Here is a 22,825-nt window from a genome sequence, read left to right on the forward strand (position 1 = left end):
GCGTCTGCTTTCGAACACGCCACTGCGTCTAGGACACAACTAAACGCACATTCGGACGAATAAGCAATAAATCCGCCATCATTCATTTATTATAATATTTGGTGCAGGAAACAAGGGCCTTAAGGATTGAACATAGCGAGGATCTGGATTTTGTTGAAGAAGAAATTTCAGCAAACATGCGGATTACTACCAACACAATTTAGCTGGATTTATTTCTATTAACAGTGTTAATCCAATAATTTCTTTTCCTACACTTTGCCTTTTCACAATGATTTCTTGCAGCTTTTCCTTTTAATCTTGCATATATTTGTGGAGGGGGTCCCAATGCAGCATCTGACTTCTGGATCTTCGACCTATGTATCATTTTACTGTGTTACACATATTGCCTTAATAAGATTCTTACCAGTAGTGGTTTCAACGAATGAAAATAATCATGCCATTGACTGTCGATGATGTTGTACTGATGAATTCTGAGGCCGCGGACGAAATAGTTTGGCACACATTATCGCTATGTGTAATCCTGAGTATTTGTCCTGTTTAGAAAAAAGAAAATTCAGTGCATCTGCTTCTTTAAGAATAGGTCGGCTTGTTCGAAACGTATGGGGCAAGACATCTTTCCGAGTTCAATTGTGCGCCAAATATGCCTCGGTATGGACAGTTCATAGTGTCTAGTTGCCTCGTCTCTTTCTCATTCTATCTCATCCCTTTCTCCTTTCTCATCCCGGGCTAGTTGGTATTCCATGCTAAAGTGACTAGCGGAAGATTGGACACGGGACACTAAAGAGGCGACAAGGATAAGCGTAACCTTCCAACTGGGCGCTTGTCCTTATTGCGCTTGTCCTTGTCCACTCTTGCGCTAATCACTTCAGCCTGTGTCGTCGTCCGTTAGCATGCTATGGCTGAGGCTGCTCGCAATATAATAATAATTACAATAATACTTTATTGCGCCAAGTATTGAAAAAATGTACAAACATCCGGCCTGCCAAAGCCTCATTGGGCTTGAGTGGCAGAGTCCAACAGGCAGCGGAACCACGCAGATAAAAACACAGGCATGAACGCACATTAAGAGTTACAGAACACCAAATTAGTATAGTGGCAAAAAATAATAATAATAAAAATAGACACGGAACCCAAGTTACATATAAAAAACACAACAGAATAAAGAGCAAGGAAGGAAAATAAAATAGCATGAAAATACTCAGATAAGTGCAACAAATACTGCAGTAACCAGCGAATTCACAGGATTCATTTGATAAGTGGTGGAGCATGCGTGTACAAAATCGTACACCCACTAAGTAGCGTATCGCAGCATCTTTTTTATTTTATATTTAGTTTTTGCACGGCGAACACTTGGAGGCAACCTATTGAAGTAAAAGGGAACGTAACAATCTCTTACTCGCGTTCCATATCTTGTAAACCGTCGGGGAATACATAATGCTTCCTTCGGTCGAAGAGACCGTGTGGGAACATACGGAATTTTATAGTCACTAAACCAAAAATGTTTCAGGACAATAGTTTCCATCAAAAGTCGATCAAAATCAGGTAGCGAAAATACCTTAAAAACATCAGATCAGTGTGATGTGCAGTCAGCGGCGAAGCGCTTCTTTGTGTAACCCTGCTTTTCGCTCTTGGCAGGACGATCAGGTATGCTGCGAACTTCAAAGGGGCGGCTGCGCCCGTACGACGATCCCGGACACTTCCATCAGGATTGCCTCGTTGCGCATGCATTCACCTGGGTGGTTATCATCCACGTGCAGTCGGCAAGCCCAAAGTTCCCGGATGCAAGAAGCCGGGCGGAGGATCACGCGGTGTCTGCCAACAGCCATATAAACCGTTCAACACCCAGGCATCATCGCATTCAGCGGCGAAGCGCTTCTTTGTGTAACCCTGCTTTTCGCTCTTGGCAGGTGAGTTTGACTTGTCAATTGCTGTAACTAGTTATATTGTATTAATTTTTTTTCTCGCCGCTGACTGCAAAAATGCCTGATACATGCTCTACTTGCACCAAACCCGTAGACGGGAAGTGTTTGAGTTGTTCTCGTTGCAAAATATGTTACCACTTTGGAAAGAACTGTTCTACTATCTCGAAAAATGCGTTTTCAAAAATGTCGACTGCTGAGCGTGTAGCCTGGACATGTCCATCATGCGAATCCAGCACAAGCAATCACTCCGACTCGGATGATTGTGAAGCTTCTTTTGGTCATGAATTCTCTGCTGTTAACAGCAAGCTTGACCGACTGACTGTTACGGTTGAAGCACTCGTGACTAATGTGGCGGAACTACTTCAATTTAAGGACACAGTTGAAAAAGTGGCCGAAACTGTTACTGAAATTCAAAAGTCAATTGAGTTCCTTTCCAATAAATATGAATCTGTAAAGTCTTGCCTGGAAGCTAACCAAACACACAACTCAGCTACATGCCCGAGTGGAATCACTTTCTGAGACTGTTGACGCTCAAGCTGAGCTACTGGATAAATCAAGGTGCGTAGTTAATGATCTTGAACAGTACCGCAGGCGATGCAACTTTGAAATACATGGCCTCCGAACCAACCCTAACGAGAATTTGGTTTCTTTCATGGGTGATCTAGCTCAAAAACTAGATTTTTCGGAATTTGAAGCAAATACTATTGCTTCAATACATCGAATGCCGAACAGAGACAGTTTGACTCCCCCTATCCTTGTGCAGATACGTGACGTGGCGTCTAAAGAAAAATGGCTTGCGCTACGGACAAAGCTTCGCAATTTGCCTACTGATGAGTCTCATCCTCGGTTGTATTTCCATGAAAATTTGACAAGGACAAACACGGAGCTTTTCCGATTGGCCAGGTCCAAGGGAAAAGAAAACCAGTACAAATTTGTGTGGACACGTAACGGCAGAGTTCTGGCCAAGAAATCGGAAGAAGTGAAGTCTGTCATCCGCATTGAGAAGTTGTCTGACCTAGATAAGATCTGCTAAGCATGAGCAATCTCGAATTCCTTACGTGTGCAACTTTTTCTGAAGCTACAAAATATTTCACAAGTGACGCGCAACTTGCATTTCGCGCAACGCACGTTAATATCCGTAGTATCCGAAAGCACTGGGATGAATTCATGGCCGTGACTTCACCTTTTCGTTCTACATTTGACGTATTTGTACTGACGGAAATTAACATTTCAGCTGATATTTTTAACCAGTATGCAATACCGGGTTACCGAACAATTTCATGCACACGACGTGCAAGAAAAGGGGGCGGCGTCGCAGTTTTTGTGAGAGACAGTTGGACTATTACAGAGCTAAATTTTGGCTTCCAGCAAGCAGAAGTTGTAGCTTTGCGTATGAGCACGCCAGCTCTCTCTTTGATAGTCTTTGCAGTATAGCGACCCCCCTGTTTTAATGGCAGGCTCTTTTTGGCCGAACTTGACACCGCCCTATCAGCTCACTCGCATGGAGACTATATCTGTGTAATAGGCGATATTAACATAGATACCTTTCGCCCTTCTATGGCTCTGGTCGCAGATTACCTTGATCTGTTATGAAAATGGGGACTGCAACCAACTATCCAGAAAGCAACGCGAGAAGAATTTCTGGCAGGGCAACTGGTAGTCTCTTGCATCGACCATATAAATATAAGAGCTCCGAATTTCGCCATACAGTCTGCTATCGTCGAAGCAAAACTATCAGACCATTACTTTGTTTGTTCCTTTTTAGCCCGGAAATCTAACCCTCCAACAGCGGTTTGCGGCAAAAGGGAAATATCCATCTGTGATCCCAAAATCGTCTACAGACTGGCATCGGAATACGATTGGGAAGTGTTCTTGGAAATAGTGTCCCCGATAGACATTTATGATAAACTTGTTGAAATAGTACAAGAGTTTAAGAAAGCGGCTACTCGCGTGGTTGAAATCAGGCAGCGCAATAAAGAAAACTTGTGGATGACCTCCAAAATACTATCAGCTATAAAAGAAAAGGATTTGCTCTGGGCCCAGTCGAAGAGGGCACCTGCTTCTATCCAGCTACGGTCAAAATTTAAGGTTGCGAGAAATAAAGTGAACGCAATGATTCGTCAGGCAAAGCGAGTACATTTCCGTAACAAGTTTAAAAGAGCAGGCTCAGATACTAGAAAAACATGGTCTTTGGTTAATAATCTAAGAGGTGTCAAAAGGCGTGGCAATGATGCAAAAGATTTCGTGTCGTATTTTGGCACTGATGAAGAAAACATAGCTAATGAATTCAACAAGTTTTTCTCGCAAGTTTCGGGTAGTGCGCAACAGCATCCCTTATTTTGTACTCTTAAGCACAGCACTGTCGAATCCGCACACCTACCTTTGCTAAGTGAGGGTGATTTAGGTTCAATTATTTTCGGTCTTAAGCGAAATAGATCTATGGGAATAGATGGCATTTCAGTTGATGATCTGCGAACCTTGTTCGACATACTTAAAGGAGTGTTGTTGTCGCTGTTCAACAGCATTATCTCAAGTGGCATGATCCCGCCGAACATGAAAGCGGAAATTATTACCCCAATTCATAAATGTGGTGCACATAATAGATATGAAAATTATTGTCCTATTTCAGTCTTGCCCTGTTTGACTCAAATAGTAGAAAAACGTCTGCTGTTTACAAAGACAAGTTTCTTAGATAAGCACAAAACCCTGTCACCGCGTCAGTATGGCTTTGTACAAGGTAAAGGGACGGAAGTGCTCTTGGAGGACTTTTCTGACATGTTAAATCGTTCTTTTGAATGTAACCAAGTGGTGTGTGCACTGTTTCTGGATGTCAGCAAGCCTTTTGACAGCGTTTGTCATACTCTGTTATTGTGTAAGCTATCCAGGTTAGGCTTCCGTGGAGTGTTTCTTTCGCTTTTGAAAAATTTTTTGCAGCAGAGAACGCAGTACGTCTCGATTGGGCGGGCAAAGAGTGCTTCTTTGCTAATAAAAGCTGGCGTTCCTCAAGGTTCCATAATTAGTCCGCTGTTATTTAACGTCTACGTGAACGACCTTTCAAACGCCGTGCCTGCAGGCCTGTATCAGTACGCTGACGATACTGTCCTCGTATCCCAGTCGCCGAACTACTCTGACTCCCTTTCTTCTCTTCAAGCTGCAGCAACTATTGCTATGGACTGGTTCTCACGCAACCTAATCAAAGTACACAGCTCTAAGACCCAACTTATATGTTTTCCCAGCCCGATGAAGAAAGTAGATTTGAACCAGCAGCTGCTCTTGCACGGATCTAATTGTTCTCAATGTCAATGTCAACCCCTGAGCTATAAAACTACTGTGAAATACCTAGGATTATACTTTGACAGTGCTCTTTCTTGGAATGACCACTTATCCCACATTTGTAAAAAGCTCCGAACCGTCTCCTGTGTGCTGTATAACTATAGATACTATATGCCACTTTCAATACGCAAAGCTATTGTAAACGCTCTCGGTTATAGCGTACTGCGTTATGGCATAACGATCTATGGTCACTGTGCAGTTCGTTGGAAGAACAGGATCAATTCTCTCCTAAGATATTTGTTAAAAAATATTGGCTATGATTTAGGCCTGCGCCCCAATTCTGATGTTTTTAAGGTATTTTCGCTACCTGATTTTGATCGCCTTTTGATGGAAACTATTGTCCTGAAACATTTTTGGTTTAGTGACTATAAAATTCCGTATTTTCCCACACGGTCTCTTCGACCGAAGGAAGCTTTTTGTATTCCCCGACGGTTTACAAGATATGGAAAGCGAGTAAGAGATTTTTACGTTCCCTTTTACTTCAATAGGTTGCCTCCAAGTGTTCGCCGTGCAAAAACTAAATATAAAATAAAAAAGATGCTGCGATACGCTACTTCGTGGGTGTACGACGTTGTACACGCATGCTCCACCACTTATCAAATGAATCCTGTGAATTCGCTGGTTACTTCAGTATTTGTTGCACTTATCTGAGTATTTTCATGCTATTTTATTTTCCTTCCTTGCTCTTTATTCTGTTGTGTTTTATATGTAACTTGGGTTCCGTGTCTATTTTTATTATTATTATTTTTTTGCCACTATACTAATTTGATGTTCTGTAACTTTTAATGTGCGTTCATGCCTGTGTGTTTATCTGCGTGGTTCCGCTGCCTGTCGGGCTCTGCCACTCAAGCCCAATGAGGCTTTGGAAGGCCGGATGTTTGTACATTTTTTCAATACTTGGCCCAATAAAGTATTATTATTATTATTATTATATTGCGAGCAGCCTCAGCCATAGCATGCTAACGGACGACGACACAGGCTGAAGTGATTAGCGCAAGAGTGGACAAGGACAAGGGCAATAAGGACAAGCGCCCAGTTGGAAGGTTACGCTTATCCTTGTCGCCTCTTTTAGTGTCCCGTGTCCAATCTTCCGCTAGTCACTTTAGCATGGAATACCAACTAGCCCGGGATGAGAAAGGAGAAAGGGATGAGATAGAATAAGAAAGGGATGAGGCAACTAGACACTATGAACTGTCCATACCGAGGCATATTTGGCGCACAATTGAACTCGGAAAGATGTCTTGCCCCATATGTTCCGAACAAGCCGACCTATTCTTAAAGAAGCAGATGCACTGAATTTTCTTTTTTCTAAACAGGACAAATACTCAGGATTACACATAGCGATAATGTGTGCCAAACTAATTCGTCCGCGGCCTCAGAATTCATCAGTAAAACTTCATCGACAGTCAATGGCATGATTATTTTCATTCGTTGGAACCACTAGTGGTAAGAAGTTTATTAAGGCAATATGTGTAACACAGTAAAATGATACAAAGGTCGGAGATCCAGAAGTCAGATGCTGCATTGGGACCCGTTCCACAAATATATGCAAGATTAAAAGGAAAAGCTGCAAGAAATCATTGGGAAAAGGCAAAGTGTAGGAAAAGAAATTATTGGATTAAGACTGTTAATACAAATATATCGAGCTAAATTGTATTGGTAGTAATCCGCATGTTTGCTGAAATTTCTTCTTCAACAAAATCCAGATCCTCGCTATGTTCAATCCTTAAGGCCTTTGTTTCCTGCCACCATATATTAAAATAAATGAATGATGGCGCATTTATTGCTTATTCGTCTGAATGTGCGTTTAGTTGTGTCCTAGACGCAGTGGCGTGTTTGAAAGAAGACGCAACTTTAAGTAAAAGCAAACTTGGAGCACCATAACGCACGACATTTCAGTTTTGCAAGATGCAAAAGCAAAGCGAACACTGCAATGCAGCCATGTGCGCTGCAACATAGTGTGGCAACAAGATAGGTGTCGCTATGTCAAGTATAAAAGCCCCCAGCTCACAGGCACAGACCGACAGAAGACAGTCGCCTTCCCTTCTCCGTTGTAGTGTAAATTGTAGCTCAACGGAGTACTTGCGGGATCTTCGCCACCACCGAAATGTTCCTAAAGGTGAGGGAATTTATCATAGTACTTTCCAAACAAAGCAGCAATCCGCTGCCTTATGCCTCCTCCGCCTCGATTCAATCGAGATTCGGGGGAAAATAATCGACAGATTTAATGTAACGGTACATGACTACGGAGGTAACTTTTTTAGCAAACTTAAGCATTGACCTCCATCGGACAGTGGTAACTACTGAGTACGTAAACTATAAACATCAGAAATCAGTGCTGACAGAATCCTAACATGTACTTTCCTAACTAAATATATACGAATAGCTCACTCCCCAATAACGCTAAATACAGCGAAATGATTCGACCTCTAAGGACGCAGCGCAGATTTAAGAACTGTAGCTTGAAGTTCACTACGAGAATAATACAGTTCACTTAAATGAATTTACAGCTGCACTACCCTAGAGATTCCAGTTTTTCGCAAAAACCGCACTCAACTGTCCTTTTATTCTGCACATAATCCTTGCAAGGCGCAAGATGCTTGTCAACCAATCTCCCTACGTGCCGTTAAAATTTCAAGCAACAACATCGATGATGATAATAATGATTTATTGGCATCTCCTTTGAAACGGAGCCATGGCAAACGAGCACCTAGCATGCTTGAGTTAATCACGTATGCTATACATGCTTTTCATCCTGGCATTTTTGTTTGCATCTCCTTAAATCTTTTTCTCGTCCTCAAAACTTCTTTTCCGTGTACCTCTGCCTATGACTATAACGAATTCGGTCATATCAATCTCTTCCTTGCTCTTTTTCCCACCAATACTCTAAACGCCTTTTTCTAATATCGACGGCTGACCGGTTGGTGCATTTATCCACTTTAACTCCAAGCGCTTGTGATGTTTGCTTCGGTATGTTTTTGTATGTTTTTCTCCATAGGCGACCACCTCCACCCTCAAATAGCAAGGCGCTGTTCATTTTATTATCTTACAGATTTCTCTATTCCTATCTTCTCATTCTTGTATATCTCCATTGTATTTATCGTTAAAATTTTTCGCATCACATTCGCTGTCTCTGTTTCTCCAACTTTCTTTCTGATTACTCCTGGCTGTCTATCTGCACCTTCAATTACCCTTTACTGGGTTGCCAACTTTCTTGACCTCTGTCTCCATTCTGCGTCCACGCTTTTCGGGTAAAGGTGCTTGTGACCTTTATCTGCCCATTTATTTCGATCCATGTTCCTGAGTCTTCAAAAGTAATTTTGATTTGCGTTTCTCTGACTTCAAACGAGGCTCAACTCATCCCATGTCCCCCTATATTGCCTCATTTGTGGTTTTCAAGCACCCAAAACCAACGGGCCTACCGGTCTTGGTTAACTTCCATCCCCGAGAAGATCTCCGATTTTAAGCGCAGACTGGCATTTGGGAACGTTAGCACTGGCACCATTACTCATTTCCATATTCCATGCACCAACTCATACTTACTGTGCATCGCAGTGCACTATGTTTTATAAATGCTGAATTCCTCTTCCCCGTTATTTTAAGATTATGTTGGTGCGTGATTCTGTAAGTCTTTCCTTCATTTCTGTATACGCCCAGGTATTTATATTGCTTTACTATAGATATGACTTCCTGTTGAATCGAAACCACGTAGTTACTCGTCTCTTAATTAAACATGATAATTGCCGAATTCTCTGGGCTAAGCTTAAGGTCGAGATTTGTCGCTGCGTGGCCACATACATATATTCGCAAGTGTCGGTAAATCTATGTTACTATGTGCTAGTAGCACTATATATGTCGTACGCATACATCGGTCCAGGGAGCTTCTGTTGCACCAGTTGTCCATTGCGCATGTAGACCTAGTCAAACCCAAATTCAATGCATTCCAGTTGTTGTCTTTGTATGCCATTAACATGAAGCATAAACAAGCATGAAGATAGGGGACAGCCTTGCTTAAGTCATTGGTGAATTTCCACCACTTCGTTACATTTTCGTGCTTTCCCATACCCACTAAATAATTTTTCTCCACCAAGTTTAACAGTTGAATTCTATGGCTTGCATTTTCATTCTATATGCCACCGACGTTACTGTAACTGGCCTATGCGAGCATCACTTATCGTTATCACATTCGCCTTTAAGATGAGGTGTCGCCTTCAAACAATTTATCGCTTGGCTTCGACACCAATAGGCCTTACGCAGCTTGCTGTGCTGATCGCCACACCAACTTAAGCAATTCTACGAATTTTGTACAGATTCATTCGTAATGTCCTACATGAAGTCCATTACTGTTTTCAATTATCCCAGGTGCAAGTGCTGTTCGCCTGCGTCGTCCTTCAAGCCTACGCCCTAGACCATCACCAGCCCAACCTGGCTGGATACACGGGTGTAGGCTTTGCAGGCTATGCTACTCCGTCGGCTCCCTACGGAAGATACGACGCCTATGCCTCTGTGAGCGTCGAGTGTGTCTTCTGTGCCGCTAAGCTATCTTGCACTTGAAGCCGCAGAGTTAAGGCGGCCAGAATTGCTCACGTCATACTCGAGTCTTTCTGCATGCCCTTCAGCATTCGTCAGTGTAGTCCTCGGCATTACAGGAAACCGGCGCTGACACTTTGAAAGCGAACAGGAGAACCATACGTCACGCGCAGTCCAATGAACGAAGCAGGCTTCTAGCACATGCTGTAGTTTCGTGTCAGACCTCAAGCTTCAGCTCAAATTCAGCTTGAACGCTCATCTTACGGAAAGCTCAGAAACATCTTTCAAAGAAAATTTGTCAATGATTGCGGCTCCTAAATGGGCCTAGCACCGGAATCGAACATAGGAATAAACGTATTTCCCTAATATACCAGGATAATGGCGCTGAAGTGCCTGGAGTCTAGCACTTACGGTACAAACGCTATAATCACGGATATGTAAAAGGCCTATCCCAGACTTTCCATAAATGTGGAGAGCTTTAAAGCCGGTCATAGCATCTGTGTTCTTGAAACTAACGAAACCTAGCTGTTCATTTCCAGAAGTCAGAAGACCACAACAAGTTCGTTTTAAAAAGCGAAGCTTTCTTTTCCTACTCTGTAAATAACTGGGCACAATGCAGTTCGGTTGATTTACAATGTTGCGTTAGAAAAGGCTTGGCGTCCGATGTGTATGGTGGCCATAAAAATGAATGAACTGCTGAGCCATAAGCCTAAGAGGACTAATCTCCCCAATCACTGTGCGAGTCAGATAGGAAAACCTGGTGGTACGCGGGAATCGCCGTGACACGTGTGGCATGTATGCCTTTATGCATCGCTGTTACAAGGCGAACTTCAGAAACTCTTTAGGCTTATGTATTAACGCTTAGGCAGCCCAGCTCATTACCAGTACCAACCTTTATTAGTACGGCGCTTTTTTCTAATGTTTAAGTTGGCTTGACAATCAGATCAAAGCATGTTGCTTTCGCGGGAGCTGCTGAAAATGGCCTAAGCACATGTCAGGAGGACGCTGGAACAGCCGTAACAAGCATTTTCTGTGTATACCTGGTCTCCCCTAGATATGGGAGCACCCCTAGTGCTGCCGAGGAGCGCCAATGTGTTATCCGTGTGGCAACGGCATCTGCGCACGTGATACGCTTATCGGTTTGGTTGTCGATTTACTAATTCTGTGATAACAATGTCATGACCGCAGTTACTTAAGCATATCGCTTAGTTTTAGTGCTACGTAATTAAGTACATAGTAGGTCAACTTGGATATCTCATGTAGCAGTGCTGCCTTAAGTTTTTCTTTGCAGCCTTAACACTGTTTAGCATGCCTTTGCCATTATGACAGCAACGGTCAAAAAAGCACAACTGTCAAGAGCTTGTTCGCCTACAATGTTTCCAATATTTTAGTTGCACACCACTCGACGTTTTGTTACCACAGGAAAATACCCGGTTAGCCGTAAGTGAGAACCAGTGAACGCGAAAGAAACATGTTGGAATATTACACGAAGAGGCATAGCTGTTGTGGCAGCATGAACTAAAGTTAACGCAAGCTGAATCATTAAAAACGAATTGTTGTTCCAAGGATCCTTGGTTTGAACCCGGCCATCAGATAAGTTAATTTTTGTATATTGCTTAAAGTTGATGCATTCCTTAGCGGCTTTACCAGAACATTTCCGTATCAGGTATGTCTGAATAATGTAATCGGACAATTTTATTTATGTTTAGTGATTAAAAAGAGCGTCTTTCTTAGCCACTCTACCACAGCTTTGCAGGATCAGGTATGTTTCAAGCCTATCCTAGGCTAAGCCCGGAGGTAGTGCACAGGCGCGCCAAAACACTTGCATCACGTTTAGCTTTGAGCAGTTTTTTTTTCGCACTTTTAATATTTAAGTCTCGGAAGATTTAAGACAGAAGGCATGCGCTGTCGCTGTTCTCTTCCAATGGATTTGTTTGTAGGCTGTCATTCTCAAACTTCTGAGGAATAAGTTTTTCAAGAAATTAAAGAAAGACCTGGTATGAGCAACTTTAGTGAATGAATGGCCCTGCAATGTACCCGCCGCCGCCTCACCCACATATACCGCACGTCATAAAGCATGGCATGACAAATACCATGCATATATCTAAGTACATACGCAATTTCACGATGACGGCGGCGAAAATTCGCCTGGAGTGTCCATAAAATTGCTATAGCAATAAAGCTTTCGTTCTCACTGTACCTTGCAGCCACCTCAGCCGTATAGCTTCGGCTACGAAAATGTGGACGAGTACGGCAACCGGCAGTTCCGCAGCGAGCAAGGCGATTCCAGCAACGCCAAGACCGGCTCCTATGGATATCGAGACGCGAATGGTCTCTACCGCCGGGTGAACTACGTGGCCGATGCGAACGGCTTCCGTGTCACTGTGGACACCAACGAGCCGGGCACCGCCCCTGGTGCCAGCGCCGACGCGGTCTTCAACGCTGCGCCAGTCATCCCTCCGGTTCCTTCGGGAGCTGCACAGACTGGTGCACCCACAGCATTTGCTGCTAGGGCGGCGTCGCCTTACAATACTGGTGGCTACAGTGGGTACGGCAGATACGGATACAACCCCTACGCAGGCGCTGCTGGAGCCCGTGGTTACGCCCCTTACGGACGTCAGGGATACGTTGCCAGTGGCCCAGCACTTGGAGGATACGCTTACGGCGGCAGTGATCCCTATGGCTACGGGGCTGCCGGACATGCAGCGGGTTACGCTCCGGGTGTCTATGGTACTCCAGCTGGATACGGAAGTTCGCCTTCTGCTCATCATGGATACCGCCGTCGGTAATGAAGTCTTTTGCCGTGTGTATGCAACACGTGCCTGAGAAGCCAGACTTGTAGCATAGCAAAGTGTGTATGGTGGATGTTGTACTGTTGAAGCAAAAAGCGAATAAAAATGTTATGTGATACGCAAAAGAAAGTCTTTTTTATGCGAAGCATATTACTAGAGCTAAACCCAGCTCCTCAGGCACGGCGGTGTCGCCTTCAATACCACGTGACACCGTGACGTTACGACAGAAGAGAAACGGAGCTCCAACTCGCGCCGTCGCTCGCGGCGTCGCGGAGGTATATGAGCAGCTGCGCTTGCCTCTGCTAGACACTCACGAGGTGAGATGCCTCCTGGAGACAGAGCTGCTCGTTGGAATGAGAAGCGAAGGTTGCGGCGTGCTACAGAGACTGTTTCTAGGTGGCTTTGCTACGGCGCAGCGACTACGCGCCCCGCATCGGACGCGGTGAGCGTCGAGCAACGCAGCGTTCGGTGCGAGCTGCGAGAGGCACACTTGATGAACCAACACACGATACTCTCTAAAACGCCGTCGGGTCGCCGCCTCCTTGCCCGACTACACATCCATCATTCAATACATACGGAAGAGCACGTACATATCCCATCACAGTGGAGGTATGCCCTGCACGTGCGCCCTCTTCCGGGCAACATGACACGAGAGGACCATAGCGGCAGACGCCTCGCGCAGACGGAAGCCTTGGCTCGCCACTACGGACACAAACACGGAGTCTTCTACGTGGACGCCTCCGGCCCGTACCATGGGGGTTGGTACACGCCCGCAGTCGTCCACCAAAACACAGCAGTAAATGGACTCACTTTCCGTGCACACAACATTAAACACGCGGAGGTGGTTGCCATCGCGCTAGCCGCCGCAGATCAACACTCAAGGGTCATCATCACCGACTCGAGGGGTGCTTGCCGCAATATTGAGCAGGGGCACATACCGTACCTTGCCTACAAAATTTTGCAAAACAACGACTATCTCGGTGCCCCCTCGCACCGTACGATTATCTGGACTCCCGCTCACACGGGCCTCGAAGGAAACGAGACGGCCGATGCCGTCGCCCGCGCGCTCACTTTCCGGGCATCACCTTCGTCCCCCACCGATCCGGACCCCGAACCCAATCCCGCCTATACTTTCAAAGAGATCGTTCAGCTCTACCAATCTGGCCATGCCATCTATCCCAAGCCCTGTAAGGGCCTCACAAAGGCGGAGGAGCGCATTCTCCTTCGCCTTTATACCAAAACTCTGCTGTGCCCGGCAGGCTTAAAATACTTTGACCCCGCTTGCACGGGGGAGTGCCCGCACTGTGGGGAAAAGTCCTCAGACATTTTCCACATGGTATGGGCATGTCGAAATACCCCAAATCTAACCCCCCTACCCAACCCTTCCCGGGAGGACGGGGAGGCAGCCCTGCTCGGCTGCTCTGACCTGACGGCCCAACGGGCCTTCGTCGACCGGGCCCGGGCGGCGGCCGACGCCAATGGGCTCCCGTAAGGGGGAGCCCACCTAGTGTTGATGCAAAACCTATCTGAATAAATGTTTTTCAGACAGACAGAGACAACAAAATGTGCGCCTGAGCAAGCGCCGCATGCCTGAGCCGACGCCGACGGCACCGGCTTTTCTGCGACACGAGCTCCTTAACGCTGTCGCGTTAAAATAAAAGCTAGTATGCTTCGCTTCCTGGGCTTAACCTTAGCTAAGCCACAGCCAATTTTTTCATATTTACTAGCCTGAAGAATATCAGAATATTTGCAGAATATCATTTCAGAAACACCTCGACAAGGCTGGAACATTCAACGCTGCCACGTCGTAACAAGTCATTGTACACTTTTTGCTGCGTTTCTTGCATTCCACCACCACTGGAGCATGGCGGCCATGGGCAGGTTGAACAAACGACCTCACGATTAGCAGCACAAGGCCATAGCAATAGAGCTACCGAGTCAGTTGGCTATAATTTGCAATGCCCGTTTGTGTATACTCACCAAGCGAGACATGTGAGCATGACAAGTATTTCCCCAAGCAGTAATACAATATTCAATCAGTGTGTGCATGAAAACATGGTAATGTGAGAGAAACGTATTGATGCTGAAAGCTGAACGAGTTTAATTGAAGTTCTTTTGGGAAAGCCAATTTTCTTTAACTACTGATTCAATGTGAGCGTCAAATTTTAGAATGGAATCTAGAATATGTCTTAGGAACGTCGCCCAACCTATTTGTTTAATTTCAGCGTTGCTTATGTGTAAATTAGCCGTATGAGCCGTATGTGTATTTTATGAGTCGTAGACCTTTCAGGAGAATGGAAAGCTATAAAGTGAGACTTAGCAGGGTCTATGCGTATACAATATTTATGAGACCACTCTACCAGCCGGCGTACAGTGTAGCTTAAGTTACCTAAATGTTGAATGGGGTTTATGGCAAATGTTACAATGGTTGTATCATCGGCGTAAAAAAACGTTTCCAATTATGTAAATAAATGGGTAGATCATTATTAAATGTCAAGAATATCGACTAGCCCAATGGGTGTTATTTGCTGATATGTCGTTTCATAAACGCCTAGACTACGTTAGAACATTCGACGCTGTCATGCAGGATAAGATTGTTGCACACTTCTTGCAGCTTTATTGCTTTCGCCGCCTTCGGAACGCGAGCCCCGTGACCGTGATCGGGCCAACGACCTCGTGTTCTGGAGCGCCACCCTGTGGTAACTGAGCAACCACAGCGGTTTCTGCCAGATCTTGTAACAATCTTAGAACATGTGCCTTATAACACTTAGTCAGTGAAGAAACATGCAATCCAAGTAATAATGGGTGCGATATATTCAATACCTGTCTCACACAAAAGCGGAAGCCCAGTAAGAAAGTGACCAAAATTACATACATCGGCCCCACTTGTTTCTCGGCAGTGATAAAACGCAAGGCCTCTACAGCCTGGTCATAGTGTTTCTACAGCGACAATCACCTGCTGATCTATTCGTATAGGAGATATGAATCAATATACGAATACTGGTTCACCTGAATTCAGAGCAATAAGAGACATAAGAAGTTACGCAATATAGGCGAAAGCTAGCTTAACGCAATTTCAATGCATACATTTATATTAACTTTAGCGCGTATGTTGCGATGCATCAACAATGGCAGTGCTCCAACCATATGCTCCAATCATCAACGCGGAGTCAACAACTGGGTCCACTATTTTGAGTTACCCGTCGTCAAAAGACTTCAGTACCGCCCCATTCTGTCATGCACTGCTATAAAAAAGAGTTTGGGATATTATACTGCCACGTTGTCGCGACGGTGAGAAACGCCGTCCCAAGAATGTGAGTCGCGAAACTAACTGTTTATTAAGCAAATCTTTGCCTAGAAGAACAAGTGACACTGAAAGAGGAACGATAGCAGCGAGCACGCTTGGTGGTTGTCGAAATTTATGAATTGGAAGCAGACAACGCCAGAAAGCTGGCGCACATGGCAACATTCCCTCACAATCATCAAGCGACCCTGAATTCGTCCATCTCAACATCCAAATGAATATTTTCTGGCGCAGTACTGTAATATAACTGCTGTTGAATGAGATCAAGCACTATGTCACATTGTCTACACTAATGATGTCCTTACGAAAATGCAGCGAGTGATGCAGCACGGTCTTCGAACGCAAGTATTTGGGGACAAGGGATGCAAATATAGTTGTTGCTGTCAACAAGGCGCCCTGTTTATGTTTCTTGTTACGTTATCAGTCAGAACTGTAGCACTCATTTTTTTGATCGCTGAATGGTTTGCATGACATGCTGCACTAAACATTCTTTTTATGCGCAGGACAGAGTTAACTGAGGCATGCACATTTCTCTAATCCTGCTCGTAAGTTGTTCTTTTCAAAGACTTTTAATGTTTAATATTACTTGCAGCTAACATTGATTTTCTAGATTAATGTCGCACTATGGAATTATTACCACAAACTAAGGAAACACTTACTACTAACCTAAAATTATATTGACAAACTTTATTCTCGTGTTGCGATTGTTTCTTTTGTTATCGTTATTCATTTTCAAGTTATTCAAAGTATTTACTAAGGTAATCGCGAATGCAATCAGGAACACCTTAGACTTCTGTCAACGAAAGCAGCAGGCAGGATTCCGTAAAGCTACTCAACGATATACCATATTCACACTATCAATGAGGTGATAAGAAATGTGATAAGAAATATACCCGACCTTTATATATAGCTTTCATTGAATACGCGAAAGTGATTCATTCGAAATATCAGCAGTCATGGAGGCATTACGGACCCACAGTGTAGACGAGCCGTATATAAAAATACTGAAAGATATCCGTAGCGGCTCCACAGCCACCGTAGTCCTCCATAACGAAAGCAACAAAATCCCAATAATGAAAGGCGTCAGGCAGGAAGATACGATCTCTCCAATGCTATTCACAGCGTGTTTACAGGAGGTATTCAGAGGCCTGGATTGGGAATAATTGGGGATAATGGTTAATGGAGAATACCTTAGCAACTTGCAATTTTCTGATGATATTGCCTTGCTTAGTAACTCAGGGGAACAATTGCAATGCATGCTCACTGACTTGAAGAAGCAAAGCAGAAGTGTAGGTCTAAAAATTAATCTGCAGAAAACTAAAGTAATGTTTAGCAGTCTGGGAAGAGAACAGCAGTTTACGATGGGTAGCGAGGCACTGGAATTAGTAAGGGAATACATCTACTTAGGGCATATAGTGACCGCGGATCCGGATCATGAGACTGAAATAATCAGAAGAATAAAAATGGGCTGGGGTGCGTTTGGGAGGCATTGTCAGATCATGAACAGCAGGTTGCCATTATCCCTCCAAAGAAAAGCGCATAACATGTGTGTCTTATCAGTACTCACGTACGGTGCAGAAAGCTGCAGGCTTACGAAAAGGGTTCTACTTAAATTGAGGACGACGCAACCAGCTATGGAAAGAAGAATGATGGGTGTAACGTTAAGGGATAAGAAAAGAGGAGATTGGGTGAGGGAACAAGCGAGTTCGCGACATCTTAGCTGAAATCAAGAAAAAGAAATGGGCATGGTCAGGTCATGTAATGAGGAGGGAAAATAACCGGTGGCCATTAAGTGTTACGGACTAGATTGCAAGAAAAGGGAAGCGTAGCAGTGGGCGGCAGAAAGTTAGGTGGGCGAATGATATTGAGAAGTTTGCAGGGACAAGATGGCCAGAATTTGTACATGGCCGGGGTAGCTGGAGAAGTATGGGAGGGGCCTTTGCCCTGCAGTGGACGTAACCAGGCTGATGATGATGATACGTCTTACAAAGTCTTTTTAACCGTTTTAACTCTAACAGTTGCCAAAGTAGTGTCCTATACCAACTTGGTTCAAGAAATTTACTCACGTGTGCTGAACTCTCGTGAGCACCCCTCAGCAGATGCAACAACGCGCCACTTTTGAACACAAAGAACCGGTGCTGCCATGTCTACATATTTTTTAAAGCTCAAGATGCTTGATCATTCCCACAGATGGCGCAAGCAGTATCATGGAGGAGGCAGCATTCAAGAAAAAGAAATAATTTTCGGGCTATTGCTTCAGGGCAACCGTCGGCATCAAATGGATATACATGCGCTTTCCGAAGCAGCCCCATCACCTCTCTACCTCTCCCACGTGGACCATTTGCCGTACTTCAGGCGCTTACGTTTTCATTTCATTTCGACAATCCTAATGCTGCGCTATAAAAGTAAAAGAAAGTGAGAAGAAAAAAAGATAAAAAGAAGAAAGAGGTAGCGGGAGTGAACACTGCAGTACACACGGTGGACACAGTGCCTAACTGTGCTTTCAAGGAGCACAGTTGGTCTTTTGTTGCTTTGTGCAGCTTGTAATGCTTATGCCAAGTTCCCTGGATATTTTTTCCGGGAGTGGCTTACCCTCGAGCCGGCTAATAGTAGCTCACAGAGAAGAGTGCCGAGTGTGGAAGTGGCAGAGAAGGTGCTCTATACTGTGTTGTCACCCACCGAAAATTGCACACCGCGCTGCTCGTCATTGCTACAAATTTGTATAGGTGGCGTCCAGCCATTTGCAACACAGCAACATTGTATGGCGATAGGAGAGTCCAGGTCACAGACAGGATGGTTATGGAGATGAAGACAGGTTGTTTCCTGCAGTAGTTTAGGACGTAATGGATGAATACCTTCATTTATTGAGAAAAAGGAGGAGGAAACGTCGGTGGAAGTACTTCTTAGCAAAATAGAAAAGGAGCGGGGGACAGAAAGCGGAAAAGCTGGAGTCCGGGTGGAAGCGAAGTCGCAGTTTAGGGTCGACAGAGTATAAGCGAAAATTGGTGAAGAGAGTTGAATTCCAATGTGGATGTGTGATGTGGCAAGTAAACGATTAGAGTCACCGACCAACATCGGCTGTCCTTTGCGGTAGTATAAGCACCTGCCGTTCTTGGTAATATAATTTTACTCAATACCAGTCCTCGCAATTACCTATTTATCGGCCATACGTCACCGTGTATTCCTTAGTGACAGGCTCTGTCAATTAAACCGGCGCTGTCGCGTGTTACATTCTTGTTACATAAAAAACAGGGCAAAATTATCATTGCTAATTAGATATTGTACTCTTTGTTAGTAAGTTTATTGTGTCTTCCTCATTATAAACGCAAATAGCGTTCAGCATCATCGATCTTTCAGGTGACCGCTGGCCTGGATTTAAAATTTTTACCGGTATTTTCGAGTACACGGCAGCCCGGATTCATTCATTCGTACACTCAGACTGGTTGCTTCTTTCTAAATCTACTTTCTTGTGCTTCGATGTCTCGGGTTACATGGGGTGAAGTTACGTGTTTCCAAGCGGACATGTAAGGCCGGAAGCTGGGTTTTGGTCGTGAGCCATTCGGAACACGTCTGCATCGAAACGGGAGCTGGATTTTGCTGCGACTGACAACGGCAATAACGGTGAGTCGTTTAACACCGCTGCTTGAGTCGTTATATAACATCCGTCTCATTACCTTCCAGGCGGGCACAAGTTAACGAACTAGATCCTGCATTGCATATGGGCAGTCAGGATCTCAGTTGCTGTTTCCTAAATAAACCTTTACTTGCGAGGCTGTCGTTATACACACACAACCAGGAAAGAGCGATATCGGAACGCGCGCCTAATTTTTCTTCTTATTGTAGCTGTGGTCGTAGGTGACTCAGTTGCTGTATCAGTATACATATTAAACATTTTTTTTCGAGTCCGCCGGCAACTTCTTTCGTCCACAAAGCCGAATAATCCTTTGGTAAAATGAGGTGAAAGTACAGAATTTAATGTATTAAGCAGTTGCAAGCATGATAGTGCGCCCATATTTCGTACTTGTTGGTTCCAATGTTCTTGCTGTTCAGTTTGGTTTAGCGTAGGGCATTTATTTTTGCAGTAGTGAAGCGGTGCATCACGTTCGTTCAGAAAAATAATGCATCAGTTCTAATAGCGTCATTACTTTCATGCATTTGCTTGTGCAACCAGCAGTGTGATCTCTTCTAGTGTATAAATGAACGCACAAATGTTCTCATTTGTGATCCTAATGATACATAAGCTGTTGACATGCATTGTAGTTACGCAGACATCAATTTTATGGACAATAGCAATATTTATTTAACATGCTGCTTAAACACCTTAGAACAGACAGTGTACATTTGCATGTGTTCTGTTGTCGCAAATCATTACAATATATATGTCACACGTTTTTGCATGTCATATTGCAAAATTTTGCTTTCTCACTTTCTGATTCAGTCAAAATTTCTGTTTCAGACATGCAGTAATGAGTACCGCACAAGTATAAAGCAACACACTCCACGCACTGAACAGAACCTGCTGCCTGCTACAACAAGGTCGTTGTATGGACGTTGGCTACTATGACAAGGAAAACAACACATGGTTCAGAAATAAATATGTTTGATATATGCTGTATTGGCTTGCTTTTTGCATCAGATATGAATGTTTGTTCATATTTATGGTTCAGCATAATTGTTTCGAACATAAATGAAAACACACATGAGCTTGGCTAATCTGTGCTGTATCTCATGTGTCACCCTTCTGCCCCCACACAGTCTATGCCAAGCACATCTTGGTCATCACAGGAGCTCCTATCTGCACCAACAGGATGGGGCTGGAGCCGACTTTGCAAGGCTTCTACATCACGAACAAAGAAGCGCATGCAGAAGAATATGGATGATATATCAAGTCTGCAGAGGACTGTGCTAAAACTGAAAATAGCTTCAGCTACCATTCCACCAGCACGGACATTTGGCTGAGTCATCCAGGTAACTCAAAAAGGACTTTCTAGAAATTCTTCGTCTTCAGATGCACCTGCAACATCTGACCAAACACGGACGACGCTGGCCAAAAGATCGAATTCCGTCAGTTTGCCCTTAATCAGCTTCCTAGCCATGTCAATTCAGTTTGTGCCAAGTGTAATTTTTCTTCTGTAAATGGAAGCTTTTTCATTGCCCATTTTTGTTAGAGGTCATTCATCCCCATCCAAACATAAAGGTCAACCGATTCTTCTCTGATACTTACTACCAGTCACTGTCTAGTAGCCTAACATATCTGTAGCAGTATCTTCCAGTTTATGTGGTCATGCACAATTCCTCTCCTGAAATAGCTGATGCAGCATCGGTATGTGTCTTGCATTAACCTATGCACCGTGTGCTATGCACCACTTTACTTTTCTTGATGTTTTGATCCTTTAATGCCTGCAGAGCAGAGTGGCTTCTCTCTTGAATGCAAGCTTTCTCATTTCCCATATTCCTAGTCTCGTTGATGATTGCTCTTCTTCCTCCATAGCCTGGGTCCTTGCGCAAGCTACAATGACGTGATTGATTGCAGAATCTGGTTTTGCTGCCCCACTTGGTTGTGGTAACTGTGTTACGTTTCTCGGATGGGGGTGCCTGGTCAGTTACATTGGTAAGCAGTCCCGCGAGGTAAGCATCTGCTCCTGCAGTCGGCAAAGCGACATAGACTCCCAGTACACACACACCGTAACTGGTGCTCCCCGTTCGTTCTTGCATGCTACAGCGCAAATTGGGCTTGTGGCCTACCTCGGCCATGATTTGCTCAAAACGGAGACCAGCATATGTGCTTACATGGTTCGAAGTGTATAAAGTTGATAGCCGTATGGGTGGAAAGGCCCGCAAAAATGGCTGCCGATGGTGATGCCCACAAAAGCGACTTGTTCACATTAAGACAAAGTGGTACATAAAGTGCGAGCCACACATTAGCGGCCCACGAAAGAAAATAAATGTGCAGGTTGGAAAAGAGTTAATGCTAAAATGCCGGGTAGTCCATGTCGCTGTGTTGGTTGCGGCAGTAGATGGCTGCGTCACTTGATTGCTTCGCAGTGGAAATTGCTCATCTTCAACGGCAACTGTTGGTTCAAATAGGTGCGAGGCTCTGTCCAATCTGTTTGTACCGCTGGTGAGTTTTTCCAGCCGAAAGGAAGCCGGTTATACTCGTACAGGTCGAAGGGCGTGATACACGGCACTCGCACGTTGCCAGACCACCACATGCGACAAAAGCAAGCATTATGCCTCTAAGATGGTTCGTAGCCAATGTATAATGTATTGTACACTGTCCAATCTGTTTCCGCTGCTGTTTGTCGCTCGTTAATCTGACAACCACGTGCCACGACGACGGTGAGCAGTTTACGAGCTCGCGTCAATGATTCCAGCGTATCTCGACATGCAAATTTCATTTCTGCTATTGCACGAGAATGTACACTGCTTGTCTTCTGCCAATAAAGTCGCGCGTTCTGTTCACTCACTAGTGGCTTGTTTTTATGGGCGTCAGTAGAGGCTCTTGGCAATTACAACGCACCAGCTACGCGGCAGCGAATGCATTGAGGCATGCCGCATAGCCGACAGGGCAAGCAGGGCGCGTACCAGCGTACGCGACCGGCGAAAAGCGGCCATATTAGATTTTGTTCTAAAAAAAGTGTACTTCCGCCTCCGGATTGAGCAACGTCTTCTGGCGTCCACCTAAGTAAGCTCCATGCGCTGCCGCTTCTTATATTCGAACCATTGTGGTAGGTACAGTTTACCTACTCTAATGTTTCTTTATTCTATATTCTATGGCGCTGGCTTGGCCCCATCGGAGTCCTATCCACTTGGGCGTGCACCTGGCCTCTTGTCATCCAATTAAATAACCAAAACTGATCAATGTAAGCAATGTTATTCATTTTGAAAGTAAACAAGGTTACTTTATATAAACGAGGATAGCGTTTGATTTGGCTGTGCGAGCA

At 44.5% G+C, this 22,825-nt stretch overlaps 2 protein-coding genes across 2 annotated transcripts in view; both read left to right on the top strand.

Annotated features, from left to right (window-relative positions):
- LOC135900239 (uncharacterized) overlaps nt 1-12,682 on the top strand; it is a 73,626-nt gene extending 60,944 nt beyond the window's left edge. Inside the window, exons 2-4 of the mRNA XM_070532509.1 lie at nt 1,636-1,907; nt 9,618-9,761; nt 11,993-12,682. Of these exons, the coding sequence (XP_070388610.1) occupies nt 1,636-1,907; nt 9,618-9,761; nt 11,993-12,574 (998 nt within the window). The 3' untranslated portion in view covers nt 12,575-12,682. The remainder of the gene's footprint in view (nt 1-1,635; nt 1,908-9,617; nt 9,762-11,992) is intronic.
- Nucleotides 12,683-13,220: 538 nt separating this feature from the next.
- Nucleotides 13,221-14,069, top strand: LOC139054518 (uncharacterized). Its single transcript, XM_070531597.1, has one exon. It carries the CDS (start codon nt 13,221-13,223, stop codon nt 14,067-14,069), a length of 849 nt encoding a protein of 282 aa, XP_070387698.1.
- The last annotated feature ends 8,756 nt before the right edge of the window (nt 14,070-22,825 follow it).

This window comes from Dermacentor albipictus, chromosome 1 (assembly GCF_038994185.2).
Source record: "Dermacentor albipictus isolate Rhodes 1998 colony chromosome 1, USDA_Dalb.pri_finalv2, whole genome shotgun sequence".
Taxonomy (NCBI): Eukaryota; Metazoa; Arthropoda; class Arachnida; order Ixodida; family Ixodidae; genus Dermacentor; species Dermacentor albipictus.